Source organism: Vombatus ursinus, unplaced genomic scaffold (genome assembly GCF_900497805.2).
Source record: "Vombatus ursinus unplaced genomic scaffold, bare-nosed wombat genome assembly UNPS02009975.1, whole genome shotgun sequence".
NCBI classification, from domain to species: domain Eukaryota; kingdom Metazoa; phylum Chordata; class Mammalia; order Diprotodontia; family Vombatidae; genus Vombatus; species Vombatus ursinus.
In genome coordinates this window covers 1,224,122-1,245,779 of record NW_020949753.1, presented here as the reverse complement: position 1 = coordinate 1,245,779, position 21,658 = coordinate 1,224,122, and the positions used below count along the sequence as shown (strand labels likewise).

Here is a 21,658-nt window from a genome sequence, read left to right as displayed (position 1 = left end):
AGAGAGAGAGAGAGAGAGAGAGAGAGAGAGAGAGAGAGAGAGAGAGATAACAGTATACTAGAGAATATGCTAGACACTTTGGTTTGAATTTCAATAAGCATTGAATTGAGTTGGGGAAAAAAATCCTCTAATCTGGTCAAATCACTTACATTCTCTGAGCCTCAGTTTCCTCATCTGCAAAATTAGAGGGTTGGATTCAGTGATTGTTAAGATCCCTTTCACCTTTAAATGTATGATCCTACAATAGAATTTGCCAACGGAAATTTACAACATGTAAACGAGACTAAACCAAGCCCTGAGTGCTTGCTTAAAGAATAATCAGACATGACACTTGAAAGCTAATCTGCACGTCCTTGTCCCCAGGAATGACTCTGAGACTGCAAAGTTGTTGTATAAAAAGACAAAATAGTTGAAAACAAATAAGCTGGCCATTAAAAGCCAAGGTGAGAGAGAAAAGACTTAATTAGTTATAAAGGGGAATGACAAACCCAAGAAACCCAATGCACGTGTGCATTTTTGCAAAGTTGAATTAAACTCAACCTAGAAAGACAGAAGGCTATTGTCAATTTTTTTGAGTATCAAAAACCTTCAAAAAATCTCTTTCCCAATATGCCTCCCTACATGAACTAAGAATGGAGAATTTGGATTAAATATAGGAAAAGAAAGGGGAGGGAGAAGGGAACATGCATTTATTTACCACCTACTATGTAAAAAATCACTGTACTAAGCACTTTACAAATATTATCCTGCTTGTTCCTCAAAATAACCCTGGGAAGTAGGTGCCATTATTATTTCCATTTTACAGAGGCAAACAGAGGGTTGGTAACTTGCCTGGGGTCACATATCTATTAAGTACCCGAAGCTGAATTTGAACTCAGGTCTTCCTGAATCCAAGCCTGGCATTCTATCCATTTAGCCAAGTGCCCAGAAAATACTCAGGTCTCTGGGAACATTTCTATCTCCTTTACTTTTTAATTCAGTACTGGAGACTTAATAACATTTACTCTGAATCTGTTTGTGTTGGGCTTTGCTTTATCTGATGAGTATTTTTGTATCAGAATGGAATAGAATCTTTTTTGATTTGGTTAAAAGAGAGATTGAAAAGACTGTGTGTATGTATATACATGGACAGACATGTTATCTACTATAGATACAAAGTAGCTTTTTTTCTTGATAGTATGTACTTTTTTATAAAGATAAATCATGCCAATTATTTTGGTGCTAACTTAATCTTTCTACTATAAATAGGCCCCAATCAGACAAAGAAAGCGTTAAACTTCTCACTGTCAAGACAATATCTCCTGAGACCAGTAAGTACCTTTTTTAAAAATTGTACATAAGCAGGATTTTTTACTTAGATTTTGTTAATGTAAAAATGACATAAAATCAACACTTTATAGAAAACAGCCAAGTAGGAATTTCAATAAAACAGAAATCATTTTAAGGCAAGATGAACCATGGGAATGCCTTTGTTTAATGAAAATGCTGAACTAGATGACCTCAAAATGTGTTTCAAGCCTTGCTGTGGATAAGAAGAGAGAATGAGAGGTGACCTAAAGAATTTCTAATGTCAATTATGTCAGGAAGTGTCTAAGTCCAGAAGTGTATAACCTGAATGGCTGGTAATACAGTAATGCCATCAAAAAATAGGAAAGGAATGCTGAATTTCAGATGCCAAAAGACATGGGGCAGCTAGGTGGCACAGTGGGTAGAGTGTCACAACTGGAGCCAGGAAGATTCATCTTCCTAAGTTCAAATATTTCCTCAGACACTTACTAGCTGTGTGGCCCTGGGCAAGTCATTTAACCCTGTTTGTCTCAGTTTCCTTATCTGTAAATAAGCTGGAGAAGGAAATGGCAAACAACTCCAGTACCTTTACCAAGAAAACCCCAAATGGGGTCACGAAGAGTCAGACACAACTGCAAAATGACACATTTGACTTTAACTTGAAACTTAATGATACTCACTAGTTGACTATAGCCATGTATGTCATTCAAGCGATTTAAGCCCCAGTTTCTCTAAAAGTAAATTAAAGATGACAATATCTGTCATACCCAGGGTATAAGATTAAACGAAGCCTCATGTACAAGGCACTTTTCCAACCTTAAATTTCAGTTGTTATTATTAGGAAAATTTGTCCTCAGATGCATATCCAGAAGCCTAGGCTTTTTGTGTGTTGAGTGTGCAATGGAGGGACTCTTTAGCAGGGATCTATGGGTGGAGAAAGGTATAGGAAAGGAAGTTGATTCCCCATGTTCAGCTAACTCTCCCTTCTGAGTCTTCTTTCTATAAGTTTACTTGTATAAATGTCTTTTCTTCTCTAGAAATACGATTTAGTCTTGCTTTACTGGCAGACTTGTAAACTCTGCTATTCTATTTGTAACTTCAGCAATTTTATGCATAGTAAGTGGTAAATAAATGCTATTTTACTTCCTCATTCAAAAAGAAGTATGAAAATCTAGGTTTCCATCACTGCAGAGAGAGAGACAGAGACAGAGACAGAGAAAAGAAGAGGAGAGAAGAGAAAAGAGAAGAGAAGAGGAGAGGAGAGGAGAGGAGAGGAGAGGAGAGGAGAGGAGAGGAGAGAGAGAGGAGAGACAGACAGCAAGACAGAGACAGAGAGAAAGAGATGAGAAGAGAGAAGGAGAAAGGAGAGAGAAAGAGAGAGAGAAAGAGAGAGAGAGAGAGAGAGAGAGAGAGACTGATTTTCTGAATTGGGGCTGATAATTTCAGTGCTCTACATATCATTCCTTTTGCTGTGCACCCCTGATAGTCATTATGGGACTAATTCAGAGTGTGATCTTCTCTCTGGTGACTGCCCTATCCTCCCTCTCCTTACCTTACTTCTCTCACACCGCTGAGGCTGGAGATTTAATCAGCTATACCCATTACAACAATCAGTTCACTTTTTTAGCCTAATGGGAATATACTTGCTTTTGGATCCACATGGCCTTTTCCCCTGCTATTTATGGAGTTTATTTTAAATGAAAAGTTATTAATAAAATAAATATTAATATAAATTAAAATTAATATAAATAATAACAGAATAGAGCCCCCAATTAGAAAATCTGCTAATACATGAACAGAGATTTAGCTCTCTGACCTCATTAAAATTGTATTTATTTCCAGCTAACTGAAGTCTTCTTCCATGCTCTTTTTCTTGGAGTGAATGAAGTAAACACACCTGCAATAAAAGTCTTCATGACTTACTATGAGGTTTTATATGAAATTAAATTAAAGCCATTAATACCCATTAGTAAATTAAAGTGTGTCCAAATTAACAGGTAGGTTTGGATTTCACAGGTACCTAGTGGGAAATGAAATCATTCTTCCCTTTCGTGGGATGGCTAGGTAGCATAGTGGATGGAGCACAGTGTTTGAATACTTACTAGCTATGTGAACCTGGTCAAGATACCTAACTTCTGTTCACATCACTTTCGTCATCTGTAAAATGGGGATAATAATGGCACCTATCTCTGAGGGCTGTATGTTCCATATAAATGTTGGCTATTATTACTATTGTGAATGTTTCTACTGAACTTAGTCTGCTGTGATCAGACCTTTTTATTTTGATCAAGTTTTTTAATGACAAGTAAAAAGTCCCTACATACTCTACTTCAAGTGTGCACAACACACAGCCCACTGGCTGCTTGTGGCCCACCAAAGGATTTTGGGCAGCCCATGAAAAATGTGAAGTTGTCACTGTGCGCTCTCCTGTTTGTCATGTGACCCATGATAACCAACCATTGTCAGTCTGTCTCTAGTCTAACCTATCTGTGGCCCAACGAAGTTCAGTCTATTTTAATTTTGGTCCCTACCTATTGCCAATCTGTGCAGATCTATTCCATTTTAAGTCAGTCTGTCCAGGGAATCTTTTCCATCTCTTTTTTTTCTGAACACCCACTAAAAAGACACAAATGGGAAACCCTTTAAGAACCTACCCTATTTTGGACTCTAGATATATTTTCCAATTTAAAAAAAACACTTTTCCTTAATGGTCTTCTGCCCCAAAACAACCAAATTTACCTTTTCTGGAAATATAATCAGAAGAATTAACTGGGTTTTTTTGACAGACATTCATAGGCTTCTCTCAACAGAGAATCTTTGCAATTTCTAGCATTAAAATGAGCTAATAAACTACATATATAAATAGTGATGAGGTAGGGTATACTAATGTGCATATTTAGAAATGTATTCATTCAAAAATATTTATTGAGCTCTCTCTGCAAAGTACCATGCAAAGTATCTTGGGCAATACAAAGATAACTAAGGCATATTCCCTGCCTTCAAGAAGCAAGGACAATTTGGTAGCGGGTGGAGAGAGGATAAGATATGTACAAAAATAACTGTAATAGAAGGCAAATGTGAAACATGCCATGAGAGAAATAGGGAGAGGTGTGGGTATTCAGATGAAAGAAAAATCACGTTCTTTATGCAGTCTTCCTTAATCATATCTCCACCCACTGCCCTTAAATGAATTGGCATTTGAGCTTAGCCTGGAAGGATGGATAGATTTTTATATAAAGGAATTACAGAGGCACAGAAAGAAGTATCCTCCATGCTTAGTACAGGGATTGGCATATAGTAAGTGCTTAATAAATGATTTTTCATTCATTCATAATAAAGCACTGAATTATAATGGGGGTAGAGAAGAAGGAAGGAAACAAGCATTTATTAAACACCTACTATGTGCCAAGAACTGCTCTAAGCACTTTACAAATATTATCTCATTTGATCTTCACAACAACCCTTTGAGGTAGGTGTTACTAGGATCCTCATTTTATGGCTAAGGAAACTGAGGCAGATAGCAATCAAGTGATTTGTCCAGGGTCACATAGCTATCTGAGGAAGTAGTTGAATTCAGGTCTTCTTGACTCCAGGGCCAACCCTCTATCCACTGTGCCACCCTGCTTGTCAAGAGTGGTAGGATAAAGTGCATTTGAGAGAAAGGGCATGATCAATCATATCAAATGCTACATAGAATTCTAGGAAGATGAAGATGTTAGCAATTATGTGCTAGAAAAATTCTCGAACAACTAAATAGAATTTCTAGAGGCATAGACCTTCTCTTTTTCTGAGCAACAACAACAAAAATAGTAAGGGCAAGCAGTCTCTGAAGCCACTAGCAATATTTCCAAAAGCTTTCCATAGTAGCCCAACCTCATCAAAATCCACGTCCCATGACTATTTCTTTTTGAGTTAAGAATATGACAAACACCAAAAACTTCTGACATAAAACCTATCCACCCCCACTTCCTTTTACAAGTTCCTTACCTCACTAGCATTCTTCAAATCTAACATTTCTTGAACTTTTAAATGTTGATTCTGGGAATTTAAGACCATTTTTTGATATGTTAGGCAAGGAACACAGACCTACAACTGAATGGACATCTGAATAGATGTTCAATTAGTGGAAAAGAAAGTTAAATTATTATGTGTGACAAGGATCATATTAATCTGAATATAGGCTGCCCCTGAATATGGAACATACCCCTAAAAGAAAAGGTTTTTTTTCAGTGTAGGTATACACACACACACACACGCACACACACACACACACACATATGTATATGTATATAAAAATATAACAAGCATTCATAATGTATTATTATATTAATAATTATGTATGTTCTATATCCACATTGTATATTACACATATATATTCATATTATATATGTGTATATATGTATGTATATGATGTTCCAAAAGTTTTAATGCAGTTTTGGACTTCAATAGCTTAAAGCTGTGTTAAGACTTTAGGGACACTATATATACTATACATATATATGCATGTGCATGGCTTATGTATATTATTAATATATTTATTTAGTGGGAAAGATATATTCAACATATGTAGCCCATAGAAGCTATGAGGTATCCTTATCTCAATTCACATTCCTGCTGATAAGTCAGTTTCCTAGATTTTGGATATAGCTTATTATCAGGGTTCTAGGGGTATTCTAAGGGCTCAGAGGTGATTCTCTAATGCTATAGGCTTGAGCCCCCACTGATATGCTTCTCCTCCAAATTTATCATCTGAGAATCATTCAGCTAGCCAATCTGAATAGTTTTTAGCAAGAGGTATTAACTGAGGTGATAAACTAAGAACAATTTGACCTGCTCCCTTCCCCCAAAGTCTCTGACACACTAGGCCTTGAGTATGGGAAGAGTCCAGTAGAAAGAGAGCACACATGTTATAAGGGTAGCTCACTACTCCTAGTTGATGGGAAGTCATTTTCTCCCATCTTCCCTTGGATCCCAGTGTCCAGTCTCCAGTTGAATTAGGGACACCAGTGAGGACAGTGATAGGAAGTTCAATGACTTCTGAGCTCCCAGGGTCCTCCTAAGGCCAAAGGGAACACGGCTAAGGTCAAAGTTCAGTCGTCTCCTTTACCAGCACCCTTCTGCCAAGTAGTTTCTCTTCAGTAATGCACTAGAAAGCCACACTTGCTCAAATGTCTGGAAAACTTCCTATTCCAGATAAATCTATGCTTTTATGCAGGTCCCAGAGGGCATAATGAAATCCCACGGCCAACTGGAACATTCCTCTTGTCTGTCATCAATTGTTTTTATCAAATGGCTTTTAATATCTTCTCATATATAATCAAAGGTTTTTGATTGGCCACTGAGATGTGTTCTTACCTAGCTAAGGTGTCATGCTAAGTAGAGGTAGTTTTAACCCCACTGTTGCATACACTACTTTCCATCCAAATAAAGATATTTTATTCATGGCATAGTGGAATGTGCTCTTGGCCCCAATGTAGAAAATATGGTCTCAAATCTTGGCTCTGACATTTACTGGCTCTGTAGTACCAGGCAATTCAGTTAACCTCTCTGGACTTCAATTTCCCTCATGTGTTAAATGAGGCTAATAATACTTGAGCTGACCACCTCACAGGGTTATCGGGAAGACAGCGATTTGTAATCATTTAGGCACCATAGAAAGAAGGATCCTGCATCATCAGTAGTCTCTTTATCTTTGTCACTTTGGCTGTAATTCTCTAAAAGTAGGACCACTCAGCTTTTGTAGAAGCCAGTTTTTTTGAGGGGGGGGATAGAGAGAAAGGAGGGAAGGGAAAAAAGGGGAGTGTAGCTAGGTTTTAGATAAATACAGTCAGTATATGCTTTTCAAACCAAATCATGAGAATGCCCATTGCCATATTGAGATATCCCTATAACATGCTTGCCATGGGAACTGTGTTAATATTTATTTTTCTCCTCTGATTAAAGTGCTTCACCGTGTTTCAAAATCATAGGATCACTGATCTCGAACTAGAAGTAGAAGTGTGCTGGTGAATGTTTAACAGCTGACTGTCTGGGGAAAAAAATAGTACACACAACACTTTTAAGTTTAATCTGAATTATTAACATCTTTTTTTTTTAGACCATCAGGGTTAAATGACTTGCCCAGGGTCACACAGCTAGTGAGTCTTCTTGACTCCAGGACCAGTCCTCTATTCATTGCACCACCTAGCTGCCCCTGAATTGTTAACATTTTCAACATCACTTTCTTAAGTCTAGACTAGTGGTGTCAAACTTACATAGAAAAAGAATCACTAAATCTCACATAGAGATCCCTGTGGGCTGCAAATTGGTGTGGAAAATCACATATTAACATCATCTATGCTCTACTGCGTTTGTACTTATTTTGTTAAATAAGGGCAGGTTTTCTTTTTATTTTGTTTTGTTAATTTATTTTGTTAAATAAGGGCTGTATGGATAGAGCACTGAGCTTGGAGTCAGGCAGATGAGTTTGAATCTAACCTCAGACACTTACTAGCCATGACAACACATGTATGATCTTCCCATACAGGACCCGAGCAAGTTGTTTAACCTCTTGCTTTGGTTTATACATCTGTAAAAATGGAGATAATGATGGCACCTACCTCCTGGTATTGCTCTGAGGATCAAATGAGATAATAATTATAAAGCACTTAGCATAATGCCTGGTACCTGGAACATAGGAGGTGCAATGTAAATGGTAGCTATTAATAATATTATTATTATTTACCAATTACATTTTTGAACTTATTTTTTATTTTATTTTTAGTTATTTATTTTTAACATTCTTTTCTTTTTAAATTTTGAGTTCCATATTTTCTCCCTTTCCCCTACCCCACTCGTACCCACTGAGAAAGCAAATAATAGGATATCAATTATACCTGTGAAATCATGCAAAACATATTGGCATGTTAGCTATATTGAGGAAAAAGCAAAAAAAAAAAGAAAGAAAAAGAAATCAAGCAAATTATACTTTGCAAATATATATTTGCACTCAGAATTCATCAGTTCTCTCTCTAGAGGTGGATAGCATTTTTTTTTAATTATGAGTACTTTGGAATTGTCTTGGGTCATTGCATTGGTAGAGTAGCCAAGTCTTTCATAGTTAATCATAATTACAACATTGCCGTTACTACGCACAATGATCTCCCAGTTCTTTTTACTTCACTTTACATCACTTCATATAGGTCTTGCCACGTGTTTTTTTTTTCCTGAAACCACCCTCCTTGTCATTTCTTACAACATAGTAGTACTCCACCACAATCATACACCACAACTTGTTCAGCCATTCCCCAATTGATGAGCATCCTCTTGGTTTCAAATTCTTTGTCACCACAAAAAGAGCTGCTATAAATATTTTTGTACATATATGTCTTTTCCTTTCTTCTTTAATCTCTTTGGGGTACAAACCTAGTAGTGGTGTTGCTGGATCAAAGGGTATGCACAGTTTTATAACCTTTTGGGCATAGTTCCAAATTGCTCTCCAGAATGGATGGACCACCTCACTACTCCATCGATAATTCATTAATGTGTCTATTTTTCCTCATCCCCTTCAGTATTTTTCATTTCAGGTAGGTGTGAGGTGGTACCTCAGATTTGTTTTAATTTGCCTTTCTTTAACCAATAGCAATTTAGAGCATTTTTTTTTTCATTTGATCATAGATAGCTTTGATTTCCTCTTCTGAAAACTGCCTGTTCATATCCTTTGACCATTTATCAAATGGGGAATGGCTCTTATTTTTATAAATTTGACTCAATTCTATATTCAGTATATATTTAAGAAATTAGGAATTTATCAGAGAAACTTGCTGTAAAATTTTTGACATTACTTCACTATCCATGGTATCTTGTAGCAAATGTAGTTTCCCGGATTATCGCTTTGAATTAGGCCTATTTTTGACTTTTGCTTTGCCTGAGATCTGGATCGCTAATCCTACCCTCTTCATTTCAGCTGAAATTTAATATACTCTGCTCTAGTCCATCATTTCAACTCTCTTTGTGTCTTTCTGTCCCAAGTGTTTCCCTTGTACACAACGTAGTGTTGGATTCCAGTTTCCAATCTATTCTGCTATACATTTCCATTCTATGGATTCTATCCATTAACTGTCTATTTCCTTCTATGCTATTTTCTTCTATTTATCTTCTCTTTCTCTTTTCATATTGTCCCTCCTTTAAAGTTTATCTTGCTTCTGACCACTGTCTCCTCCAATCATCCTTCTCCCTTATAACCCCCTGACCCCCACAAATATCTTCTATCCCCTTCCCCTCCTATCTCCCTATTGGGTAAAATAGATTTCTATATCCAACTGAGTGTGTGTGTGTGTGTGAGTGTGTATATTCTTCCATCTCTGAATCAATTCCAATGAGAGTGAGGTTCAAGCATTTCCTGCCACACCCCCATTTTCCCCTCCACTATAAAAGTTATTTTTTGCATGCCTCCTTTATGTGAGAATCCTGTCCAGTACTCTACCATCTTAGCTCTGCCCTCTCCCAGTTACAGTATGGTTCAAGCCCACTCGGGAGCTGCGGCCCACTAACTCCATGTTTGACACCTGTGTTCCAGCTAATCAGCAAATAATAAATCAATCCCTTACTTGTAACATTTATTAGTTATAGCATTTACTGATTTCCTGGGTGTAAATTCTCACACTGAAAATTTAGCAATCTGTTCTTTAGTCATTTTAGTTAGTTCCAGCACACCCCTCAGGCATCAAAGGTGATCTAGTCCAAGCCCTTCATTTTATAGATGGAGAAACTGAGGCCCAGGAAACTAAATGACTTGCCCAAAGTCATACAATTATTGATCATCAGAGGCATGAATGGAACACAGAACTACTGACACCAGGTCCAGTATTCTTACTTATAAAAATGTTCCCCAAAACATGCCTACCATAACGTAGTTTTGGAATATAATTCTCTCTAGAAATTTCAAAAAAGTTAATTCAATATCTTGTTTTATCATGAAGAAAAAAAGATAATTGAGAAAATAATTTAAAATAGTTAAAATGTACTGTTTGATAGAAAGGAAATAATAATTGTCATTGTCATCATCATCATAATTATCTAATTGGTGTAATAGAAATTCTGCATTTGGATTATCTTAAGGAAGGAAAAAAGCAAAGTCCTAGCTGATTCCTTCCAAAGAGCTGTCACTCAGTAGACAAACCTCCATTCCCATTTATTTGCCCTTCCCCTTACCAATGAGGCCATTGTTGCCTTGTCTGGAGACCTGGGTCCATTGCCAACAATTTTCTGAAGGGGGGCATTACTTGTCTTTCCCTCTTTGTCGTAGTTGCTGTCCTTCAAGTAACAGATGATTCCAGTGGGAAAGAACAAAAAATTGGTTTCTGACATGGTCCAATAAAGGCTCAATTATTTTAAGTGGCAGACATTTGCCAGGCTGCCATGTGGGCATCATTGTTTTTCTCCCAGGTGAATAATGTGGGTTTTTCAGTGTCTCTGAATAAGATGGGTGACATGGAATTAATTAAGTTACCAATAGAAATGTCAGGTGCCATCACCTATATTAGGGATTGTATTGTTCCTGGCTGTTGGACACTGTCATTTTTAATGGTGTCTCTTCGTGTCCCTTCTCTGCTTCTCAAAGTTGCAGTACCTCTGGACTCAGGCATCTCCTAGCTGTTCAGTTTGATCTATGAGTTCATGATCATGTCAGTCCTGGAGTTAATAATGGAATTAGGGGATTGGTTTGTGATTTCATTGATAGACAGAACTCCTAGATGATGAAACTCCATCTACTAATCCAAGTTGGCCTGCTCTCTACAACTCATTGTCTTAAAGAATTGCCTTGAAGGGGAAACTAGATGGCTCAGTGGATAGATCACTGGCCCTGGAATCAGGAGGACCTGAGTTCAAATCTGGACTCAGACACTTAGTAACTGTATGATCCTGGGCAAGTCATTTAACCCCAATTACCAAAAAAAAAAAAAAAAAAAAGAATTTCGTTGAGCAATGAGTAGTTAAGTAACTTGCCCAGGATCACATAGTCAGTATGTGTCATAGATGGTACTTTAACCTAGGTCTTCTTGGCTTCAAGGTCAAATCTCTAACCATTATGCATGCTAATATTCTGGTGTCAATAGCATAGCTCTTACTGAGGCTTGACATCATAGCTTGTTAGAGCTAGAAGGGATCTTAGATGTGATTAGTTCTACTCACCCCTCTCATTTTACAAATTAGGAAACTGAGGCACTGAGAGGATATGATTTGCCCAAGGTCACATAACTAGTATAAAAGACACAACTGGAATGCAAACCACCTAACTCCTACTCCAGGATGCCTCCAACAGAACTGAGAAGTTCTCAATAGTTTTCCCACAATTGGCTCAAAACCCAGGGGATTTGGTTAAATGGAGCAAAAGCTCTATTTATGAGCAAACCTTCTTCACAAAGAACTTTCATTTGGAGGAGCTATTCTTTTCTTGTTGGTAGGAAGTATGGCATAATGGATGAAGAGCTGGCTTTAGAATGAGGAAGACCTGAGTTCAAATCCTTTCTCTGAAAATACTTTAACCTCTCAATGCCCCAGGAACCTTTCTATTACAGTAAATGGAAGAGGAGGTGCTAACTTGTACTAGCGATGATTGTTTCTTCACCACCTCTTCCCCTTACCAGTGAAATCATAGATCTAGTCTAAAAAAATCACTTCACAGTCACAGAAGTCTAATTGATTCTATTTTCATCAACTATAGGGAGGAAAATATCCTTAGAGCCAATCTGGATGCATCCCCTCATTTTAAAGAAGCATAATAATTTACCCTTTGAGATTTAGCAAAACTATGAGACGGGGGATGAGGGAGAAGAACAAACACTGAAATGTAAATAGGAAGACTTTTAGATGCCAAAATGTTATTCTACAGCTTAAAGAAGTCTGAGGTTTGAAGAGGTCAATTGCATATGAAGAGGCCAAAAAGACAATGAGCTTGTCCCAGGATACAGATCAATTCCATACTTTGTCCCAAATCTATCATCTCCATAAGACTCAACAAGAATCTGGGAAGTATAACTGGACTGAGCACCATAAGATAAAGTCCTTGATTGAGGGCAGCCACCCCTGAATTATGTGTGTGTGTGTGTGTGTGTGTGTGTGTGTGTGTGTGTGTGTAATTTTTCAATCACATCCAACTCTTCATGACCCCATTTGGGGTTTTCTTGGCAAAGATACTGGAGTGGTTTGCCATTTCCTTCTCCAGTTCATTTTACAGATGAGGAAACTGAGGCTAACAGGATTAAGTAACTTGCCTAGGGTCACACAGTTAGTAAGTGTCTGAGATCACATTTGAACTCACAAAAATGAGTCTTCCTAATTCCAAACCCAGCCCTCTATCCACTGTGCCACCTAGCTGCCCCACAAAGAATTGTTAAATGGGGGAGATCAAATTTCTTCTACTTCTAGCCTAGAGGAACTAGACCTCAGGACTGAAGTTTTGATTCCAGAGTCAAAGAGGAAAGCCTTCTGCCAATCCTTGATTAAGGGTTATTCTCCCTTGCTGAAAAGATCACTGTAATACTCCAGCTAAAAAAGATTCTATAGCAACTAGCCAAGCCAGGGGCTAGAGGTAATGAAGACTACACCCACCCAAAAAAAGCCAGCCCAGGGAGTCCAGTTAATTTACCTATCCAGTAGAAAACATCACACTCTTTAGAAAGACCAGTGGCTGAGTTTTCTACCTGGCTCAGTCTGGCCAAACAATAGGGGCCAAACAATCTGCCTGGCCTATTCTGGTAGCCACTAAGTGACTTGCTTAACCTAGCCTACGGATAAATTGGCCAATTCAGTTTAAACACTGTGTTCTGTAATCAGTCTAACTAAACAGCAGAAGAACTCATCCATCATATCCCCCACTGAATTTCTAGAGGACCCTCTGGAGAAAGAAAGGACAGTGAGGTCTTGTGGTGCTACAGTTGTGAATTGTTTTGACAAGGTATATTCCATACATGTGTGCATCAATATCATTGGAAGTTCATGACCATTTTTCTCCTGTATACTTTACATACCTATTAGTGGAAAAGTGGGCTCCAGGTTATATGGAAAGTGTTCTGTAATGACTGTTCTTGTTGTGCCATTTGAGTAAATACATTTGCTAAGAACTAAGTCTACTGTCTGATTGTTAGGGGGAAGCAAATTGGTGGGGGCTCATGAGCTACAAGTATAAGGAAGATAGCCAACCATAAGAGTACTCCTAGCATCCTAAGAGTAGTAATAGCTGCCCCTCTGAAACCCAGCCTTCTAGGCTAATGTGAGGTAAGAGAGTAAGCCTAGAGAACATGCTACAGAGAATTAAGCTGAGGCCCAGAGAAGTTGAGTAACCTGTCCAGATTCACACAGGGAAAAAAAAATAGAAAAGCCAAGATATCCACCCAGTCCCTCTGACTCCAAATTCAGTATTATTTCCACTACTCCATACTGACCCAATGTTCTTTTTTAGTGGAAATAGAACATACAAACAACAAACAGAGAAACAAAAAAAACTGGGTGGACACCTACTGAGCTGAAATGGGAGACCAGCTGTGTCTGTGCTGACATCCTAGCAAGGAAATTGGGTTTCCTTTGAAAAAGTAGCCTGTGAAACTCTATTCCTATTCTCATTCACTGTCTGAGCTCATAGATCAAAACATATCTTCTGTTCTTTAGGTGAGCAGTCTGCTCAAGGAAAAAATAAAAACTGACAATCTGATGAGTCCTCTCCACACCTGGGCCAATAAAAATGTAAGTTTCCTGTTTTCATTCCTTTGCTGTGATTTTCATTAATATCCTTTATTGTTAGCCTGCCTCAGCTTAGGGGTTTTTTTTTTGAGACCATTATAAACTGGAAAATTAATGGATTGTGTCAGTGAAATGCTCAAGTCTTATTTTTCTTTAAAATTTTCTCAGAAGCAAAAGAGAAAGACAAGAGATTGGATTTTTTTGAGGCTGTTTTGGAAATCCTTCTGGTCAAGCTATATAATCTGTGGCATACAGAAGGTCACCCACCAAGAGCAGTTCAGAGCAGAGTCGCGACAGTACCTTTTGAGTACTGTTTCTAGAGGTGACTCAGGTGGTTGTCTTAATGGAAATAATAATACATTTATAGTAGCTATTCACATATATTATCTCATGTATGGGCCACAATAGCCCTGTGACATAGGTGATATATGCAGCATAGTAAAATTGGCATGTATATAATATGTTGGGGTTTACCATGTACTTTCCCCTGCATTGGGATCATAAGATCAAAGGATTTACAACTGGAAAGGATTTGCAATCAGGTCATCTACTTCAACCCCTTTATTTTACAGATGAGGAAATAGGGCCCAGAGAGGTTTAGTCATTTGCCCAAGGTTCCATAGGTAGTAGGCAGCTAGGTGGTGCAGTAGATAGAGGGCCAGCCCTGGAGTCAGGAGGACCGAAGTTCAAATCCAGCCTCAGACACTTCCTAGCTGTGTGACCCTGGACAAGTCATTTAATCCCTGTTTGCCTCAGTTTCTTCATCTGTAAAATAAGCTGGATAAGGAAATGGCAAACCACTCCAGCATCTTTGCCAAGAAAACCTCAAACAGGGTCACAGAGAGTCAGACACAACTGAAATGACTCAACAAGAACAGTGTCTCATATACGAGCAAGGCTAGCACAAGAAGAGTCTGACTAATGTGGCATACAAGAGGAGAAATCACATTGCTCTTCCTCGTTAACTATCCCATTCCATGGTCCATCATACTACTCAGAAACAAGGCAGAAAAAGTAAGGCAACTAGGTGGTATAGTGGAAAAAGCTTTAGACTTAGAGTCAGAAAGAATTCAGTTCAAATCCAGATTCAGATACCAATAACTAGCTGTGTGACCCTGAAAAGGTCACTTATTCTTTCTCAGCCTCAGTTTCCTTATGGAGGTACCTACCTCACACAAGATTGTTGATCTGAATCCAACCAACAGGCTTATATAGTTAGGTGCTCATCCATACAGTTAGATGCTAATACCCAAGTTTCTAGGATGATTATAATAAACACGATGATAGCTATAACAATTACCTATTGCTTTAGAGTTTGCAGCATGCTTTCCTTTCCATAGCCCATGAAAGAAATAGTGTAAGGAATGTAATTAATAATCATAGAAACCCACACATTTACATGGTACTTTAGCATCAATACTAACAACGACAACAACAATCCTAGCAGGGAAGTAATGAGAGTATCTATCCCCATTTTACAGATGAGGAAAGTGAAGATAGAGCTATCAATTGTCAGACCTGGGACTTGAAACTCAGATCTTCTGACTTTAAGACCAGCAGTTTTCCCATTATGCTTCGCTGACTCTCCTGGATAATTCCCTAAATACTAATAAACGTCCATGTCAGAGCTGTGACATTTGTTAAGCACTTGGCGATGTTCAAAGCACCAGGCCAGGTACTGGAGATGCAAAGATGGAAAATTACATAGCCCATGCCATCCCTGGCCACAGCAAACACTCTCTGGTTTTAGGTTTTAGGTTTTAAAATGCACTAAGACTTGTGGGATATCCTGTATCTGTTTGTGGTAAGAGCAATATCCTAACCCCTCCCCCCATGCAAGTTAGGCTGTTCTTTTCCTTAAAAAGAGAGCTTCCTCAAGACTTGATTGGCTTAGGGGACTAAAGGCTTATGCTGTTGATATCACTTGCTTCTTGCCTGAGCACAAAGTAATCATGAGGAGCTCTAGTCAAGCTGTGATGCTTGGCTGATGAATCATGTTGGGTAACTGAGACAGGGCAAGTTCACTCAGCTGAATCAAATAGAGATGTCCTTAGTGCCTACACTTGTTAAATACCTTCCTGCCATAGCTAAATGTATTTCTAGTTCCCATGATTTGGGCAGGTCTTCTCCCTGGCATTGTAACAAGGACACAATTAGATCAAAGTGTGCATTTGTGTGACTCTGAACCAGATGTCTGGTATCTGGTGCTATCATTCTTCCTGTCTCCTCTCCCTTGTCTCCCTATCCTTGCCCTCATTTCAAAGTATCAGTATGTTCCCATAAGGGCTGAGTATATGACAAGAAGAACTTTCAGAAAATAGCTTTGGCTGCATTTCTAGCTTGATCCTGATTGGGACACTGCTAGTATTTGAGATGGCCTTTAAAAGATGGATGGGAATTCAGCAGGTGAAGATAAGAAAGAACAACATTCCAGTCATAGAGGACAGTGCGAGCAAAAGTACATAGGAAAATTGAAGCTGTGTCCAAGGCACATAGAGGACCTCAGCTTGGCTAGAGAATAGAGTATGTGGATTAAATAAATGGGAGATAAGGTAGGCTGGCACCAGTTTGTGGAAGACTTTAAATTCCAAGAAAAAGAACTTGAATTCTATTCAGTATTGGCCCCTGAAGACTTCTGAGTAGAGAGTGCCATGATCAGGACTATGCCAAAGGAAGACCATTCTGGTAGCTGTGAGAAGAGCAAATTGGAGCACTGAAGGGGAGAGAGACAGAAGGATATGACAGTAGTCTACAGGGCTGATATAAGACCCCTATTAAAGTGTTGGCCCCAGTACTAGAGAAGACAGAAACTGATTCAAAAGATCATTTAATCAAAAAACATTTATTAAGCATCTTTATTGTTGTTCAATTGTTTTAGTCATGTCCTACTCTTTATGACCCCATTTGGGATTTTCTTGGCAAAGATAATGGAGTGGTTTGTCATTTCCTTCCCCAGCTCATTTCACCAATGAGGAAACTGTGACAAACAGGGTTAAGTGACTTGCCAGGGTCACACAGCTAGTAAGTGTCTGAGGCTGGATTTAAACTCAGATCTTCCTGACTTCCAGGTCAGACACTCTATCCACTGTACCACTTAGCTGCCCATCCATAAAGAGATGGCAGTTGAACCCATAAAAGTGAATAAGGAGAGAGCATAGCAGAGAAATCAAGGATTTAACCTTGGAAAATAGCCACCGTAGAAGGGAAAAAGTCAAGGAACCAGAGCCAGAAAGAGATCACATAAGTAAATGCTCAAACAGGAAATGCTCTATTGTTCCCTACTATCTTCTGAGTTCATATTCACTTCTCTGACATTCAAGGTCCCTTGCAATCTAATATATTAGTCATTATTTCATATATACATATATACATACATACATATATAGTACATATATATGTATATATTAGTGCCCTCTGTTGATAATCCTCTATGCTCCAGCCAAATCAGATTACACTCTCTGCTCTTTGTTCATGCCATTCCCTTTCCCTGTCTTGTCTGCCTCTTCTTTACTTGTTGAATCTCTACTTACCCCTATTATCGAGAGGCTGAACTCAAATGCTGCCTCCTTCATGAGGCCTTCTCTGATTCTTCTTATCAGTAAAAAATCCCCCCTGGCCCCAGATTTACTTAGCCCTTTGGCTTACACTTTTCATGTGATCATAAATTGAGAGATGGGGGGGGCCCTCAGAGATTATCTAGTCTAGAAGGGTCAGTCCACAATACTCCTGAGGGCAACCTGAACTAGATTAAAATGGAATTAGGAAATATTTAGAATTTTAAATATTTTAATTTTAAATTTTAAAAATTTAAATGTTCAAATTTTTTAATTTAAATTTTTAAATACTTAAATTTTAAATATTGAAATAACATTTTAAAATACAATAAGATATAAATAATATCACATTTTAAACTAAGTAAATATGTGGCCTGCAGAGATCCTTAGGCACAGATTTGAGGTCCCCATTTCTATTTGGGTTTCACATTATTGATTGAATCATTTGATATATGAGTAAACTGAAAGTGATGAAGTGACTTGCCTAGGATGACATAGGAAGTAAGCATTGGAGGCAGGATTTGAACCCAGTGCTTTGGTACCACTCTCTAATGAATGTATTATATATTATATATTGTAATCATCTGGACTTATTCAACTCAATAAACATTTTTAAGTGCCTACTCTATGCCTGGCACTGTGCTAGGTTCTGGGGATGCATATAAAAAGGACAGCCCCTATCCTCAAAGAATTTACAATCTAATGATGGACAACAATACGTAAAAGGAATTTGGGAAGGGGAATCAGACACCAGGGGGATTCCTGAGAACAGGAAGTTGAAGCCAAGCAGAGCTGCAGATGCAGAGTGAAGTGAGCTGGAAAGTTTATGCCTTATTAGACCACAAGTTCCATGGAGCCAGACATTGTGTCTTTTTCTTTCCCTTTTTCTTTCCCCTCCAGCATGTAGCAAAATACACCCTATAAACCGGAGGTTCTCAACAAGTATTTAAAGGAATAAAAAACTTTGTAAGATTCAATTAATCAACAAATATTTATTAAGTGCCTACTATGTGCCAAGCACTGTGCTAAGGGCTGGGAATACAAATAGAAAAAGAAAAGACAGTCTCTGCTCTTAAGAAGCTTACAATCTAATGGATTAAATAAATATAAGTTCATAAGTTATTAGATATATTTGTTTTTTAAAGAAAACATTTTTACTATTAAGGGTGTATAGAATATAAGGAATATTTTGAATAATATCCTTAGAAGTCATCCTGCCGGATGTCAGTCTCTCCTCAGTGCATTCCTTGCCAGCGTGCTTCTATCTGTGACAGAAAGAAGCTGGGAATAAGAATATGAAGATTTGAGCTTTAGGGTCAACTCTACCATAGACAAAGTAACCAGCTCCTCTGAGTCTTTGTATCTCTGTAAAAGGAACAAAGTATATAAAATATATAAAAATATGTAAGACCTGCCTCCCTCAAGTGATTATTGCTAAGAAAAAGAAAAATAAGATAATATCTACGAAAGCTCTTTGAAAACTGAAGGGCTTAGACAAATGCAAATTATTATTCTTATTACTCCATGAGCTACAAAGAGTACATGGAGGCGAAAGACACAGTTAGGAACAGGAAAAATCAACTTTGCAATCCACCAGGTCGATTCAACAAGTCAAATAATTCAATCAGTACTTATTAGGTACCTACTATGTGCCAGGCCCTGGTAATACAAGACAAAACCAAAATATGCCCTCAAGGACCTTCTTTTCTATAGGAGAGTAACAACATTAGTCAATAAGAAATAAATACAAAGTAAATTTGGAGTCATTGTTGAGTCATTTTTCAGTCATGTCTGATCCTTCATGAACCCATTTAGGATTTTCTTGGCAAATATACTGGACTGGTTTGCCATTTTCTTCTCCAGTTCATTTTACAGATGAGGAAACTGAGGCAAACACAGTTAAGTGACTTATCCAGGGTCACACAGCTAGGAAGTGTCTGAGGCCAGATTTGAATTTAGGAAGATGAGTCTTCCTGACTCCAATTCCAGCATTCTATCCATTGCACCACCTAGCTGCCCAAAATTTGAGGTCAATAGGGCAGAAACAACTAGGTAGGGATAAGCAAGAGCCGATTCCTACAAATTCCCAAGAGCTGAATGTTATATTTTCATAGTGAGCAATTACACTTCAGAAATTGACAAATGCTACAAATCAGGACTTAAATTATTGTTCTGAGTAGTATCTAGACTTGAGAAAGAGATGAAGAAAATCTTAATGATGCAAATTAAACTTAAAAGTATGTTGTAGAGTGCTATTTTTTTTCCTGAGCCAGTTGTTAAACATTTGCTAGCACTCCCTTGACTAGAGGGCTAAAAAGGAGACAGCACTTGAGATGAGCCTTTCAGAGAGATGGGAGCTCTAGAAGGGAGGAATCATGGAGTCAGACTGTGAAAAGGAATGGAGATGGGAGATGGATCTGCTCTATAGAGCAATCACCAAGTAAGCCCGTTTAGCTAGAACACAGAGTGAGAGAAAGGGGCTCAAATGTAATCAGCATGGGAGTGGTTGGAAGCCAGATAATAAACAGCTTTAAATGACCAAAAGAAGGTCAATAGGACAACATTGTTATCATTGAGGCATTAGGGAGAAACTTTTATAGGAGGGACATGACATGGCCAAATTTGTGATTTCTAACTCATTTTATGAGTTATTTTATGTTTTCTTTAACCTATTTTCACTGAAATTGCTTTTCTCCAGGATTAGGTAAATCATGAGTAATTGCTTTCAAACCTGTCAATTGGAAATGAAATGTCATCTGGAGACTGGGACAGATTGGAAATTTACAGACATGAACTAGCAGAGTTATAGAAATGAAATGGGGTGTGCCTCTCACCTCCCCCCTATAGAGAAGGGGGCTTAACTTTTTCTGTGCCATGGATTCTCTTGCAATCTGGTGAAACCAAGGAACTCTGTCTCAGAATGTTTTTAAATGAATAAGATAAAATACATAGGGTTGCAAAGGAAACCAACTATATTGAAATATAGTTATTAATTTTTTCAAAGAGCAAATGCACGTACCTCTTAAATTTTAGGCACACGGAGGTCAATGGATCCTATGCTAAGGACCTCTACTATAGAGAGTATCAGTTTCTGGTATGGTCCTTTATATTAATGATTCACATTTCAAAAGGAGATTGTGGGAAGGATAGAGGAGGAAAGTTGGGTAGTGGGAAAAAAAAACAAAAGAAATCAGCAAAAAATTATTTTAAAAAGGGAACTGCCAAAAAATGTATAGCTTTTCAGTTAATATGAATTTGTTGAAATAAACTCTTTTGACCATGTCATTAGTGATTCAAAAGCCATACAAGATATGATCCCTTCCCTGGATCCGTAATTATAAATAATAGCCAGTATTTATATTGTTGTTGTTCAGTCATGTCTGACTCTTTTTGACCCCATCTGGGATTTTCTTGCCATTTCCTTCTCCAGTTCATTTTACAAATGAGGAAACTGAGGCAAACAGAGTTAAGTGACTTGTTCAGGGTCACACAGCTAGTAAGTGTCTGGGGCCAGATTTGAACTCACAAAGATAAGTCTCTTCCTGATTCCAAAGCCAGTGCTCTGTCCACTGTGCCACCTAGCTACCCAGCATTTATATAATGTTTTATACATAATATCTCTTTTTATTCTCACAACTCTGGCAGGTAAGTGTTATTGTTCTCCCCACTTTATAAAGGAAGAAACAGAGGCAAGCAGGCAAATACGGGTAAAGTGACTAGCCCAGGGTTACATAGCTACTAAGTGTCTGAGGCTGGATTTGAACTCAGGTCTTTCTGTGACCCCAGGTCCAGAACTCTATCCACCATACCACCTATCTACCTCTCCATGGTGGAAGAAAAGAAGGCCAAAAATTTTTTTAAGTTGCAAAGCATTATATCAATAGGTTGAAAATAAAGGAGAAATGGAATATAAGAATGAACTCACTGAAATTGTATGATGTTAATCAATGGTCTATTATTGAAACTGCAGCTGATAGTCATCCCAATGACTAGAATTGAGATTTTTGCATCCCATCCAGTCTGAACAAGTCTGCATGAAAAAAATAGATAGATAGATAGATAGATAGATAGATAGATAGATAGATAGATAGATAGAT

General features: G+C 38.0%; 1 protein-coding gene across 3 annotated transcripts in view; it reads left to right on the top strand.

Annotated features, from left to right (window-relative positions):
- The window catches only part of EMCN (endomucin), a 164,679-nt gene that overhangs the window by 139,041 nt on the left and 3,980 nt on the right, over positions 1-21,658 (top strand). For 2 of the 3 annotated variants that reach the window (XM_027853435.1, XM_027853433.1), the window contains one exon: positions 1,249-1,310. In XM_027853435.1, the coding sequence (XP_027709236.1) occupies positions 1,249-1,310 (62 nt within the window). Of the gene's footprint in view, positions 1-1,248; positions 1,311-13,935; positions 14,011-21,658 lie in introns of all 3 variants that reach the window. The other variant, XM_027853434.1, reaches the window with a different exon arrangement.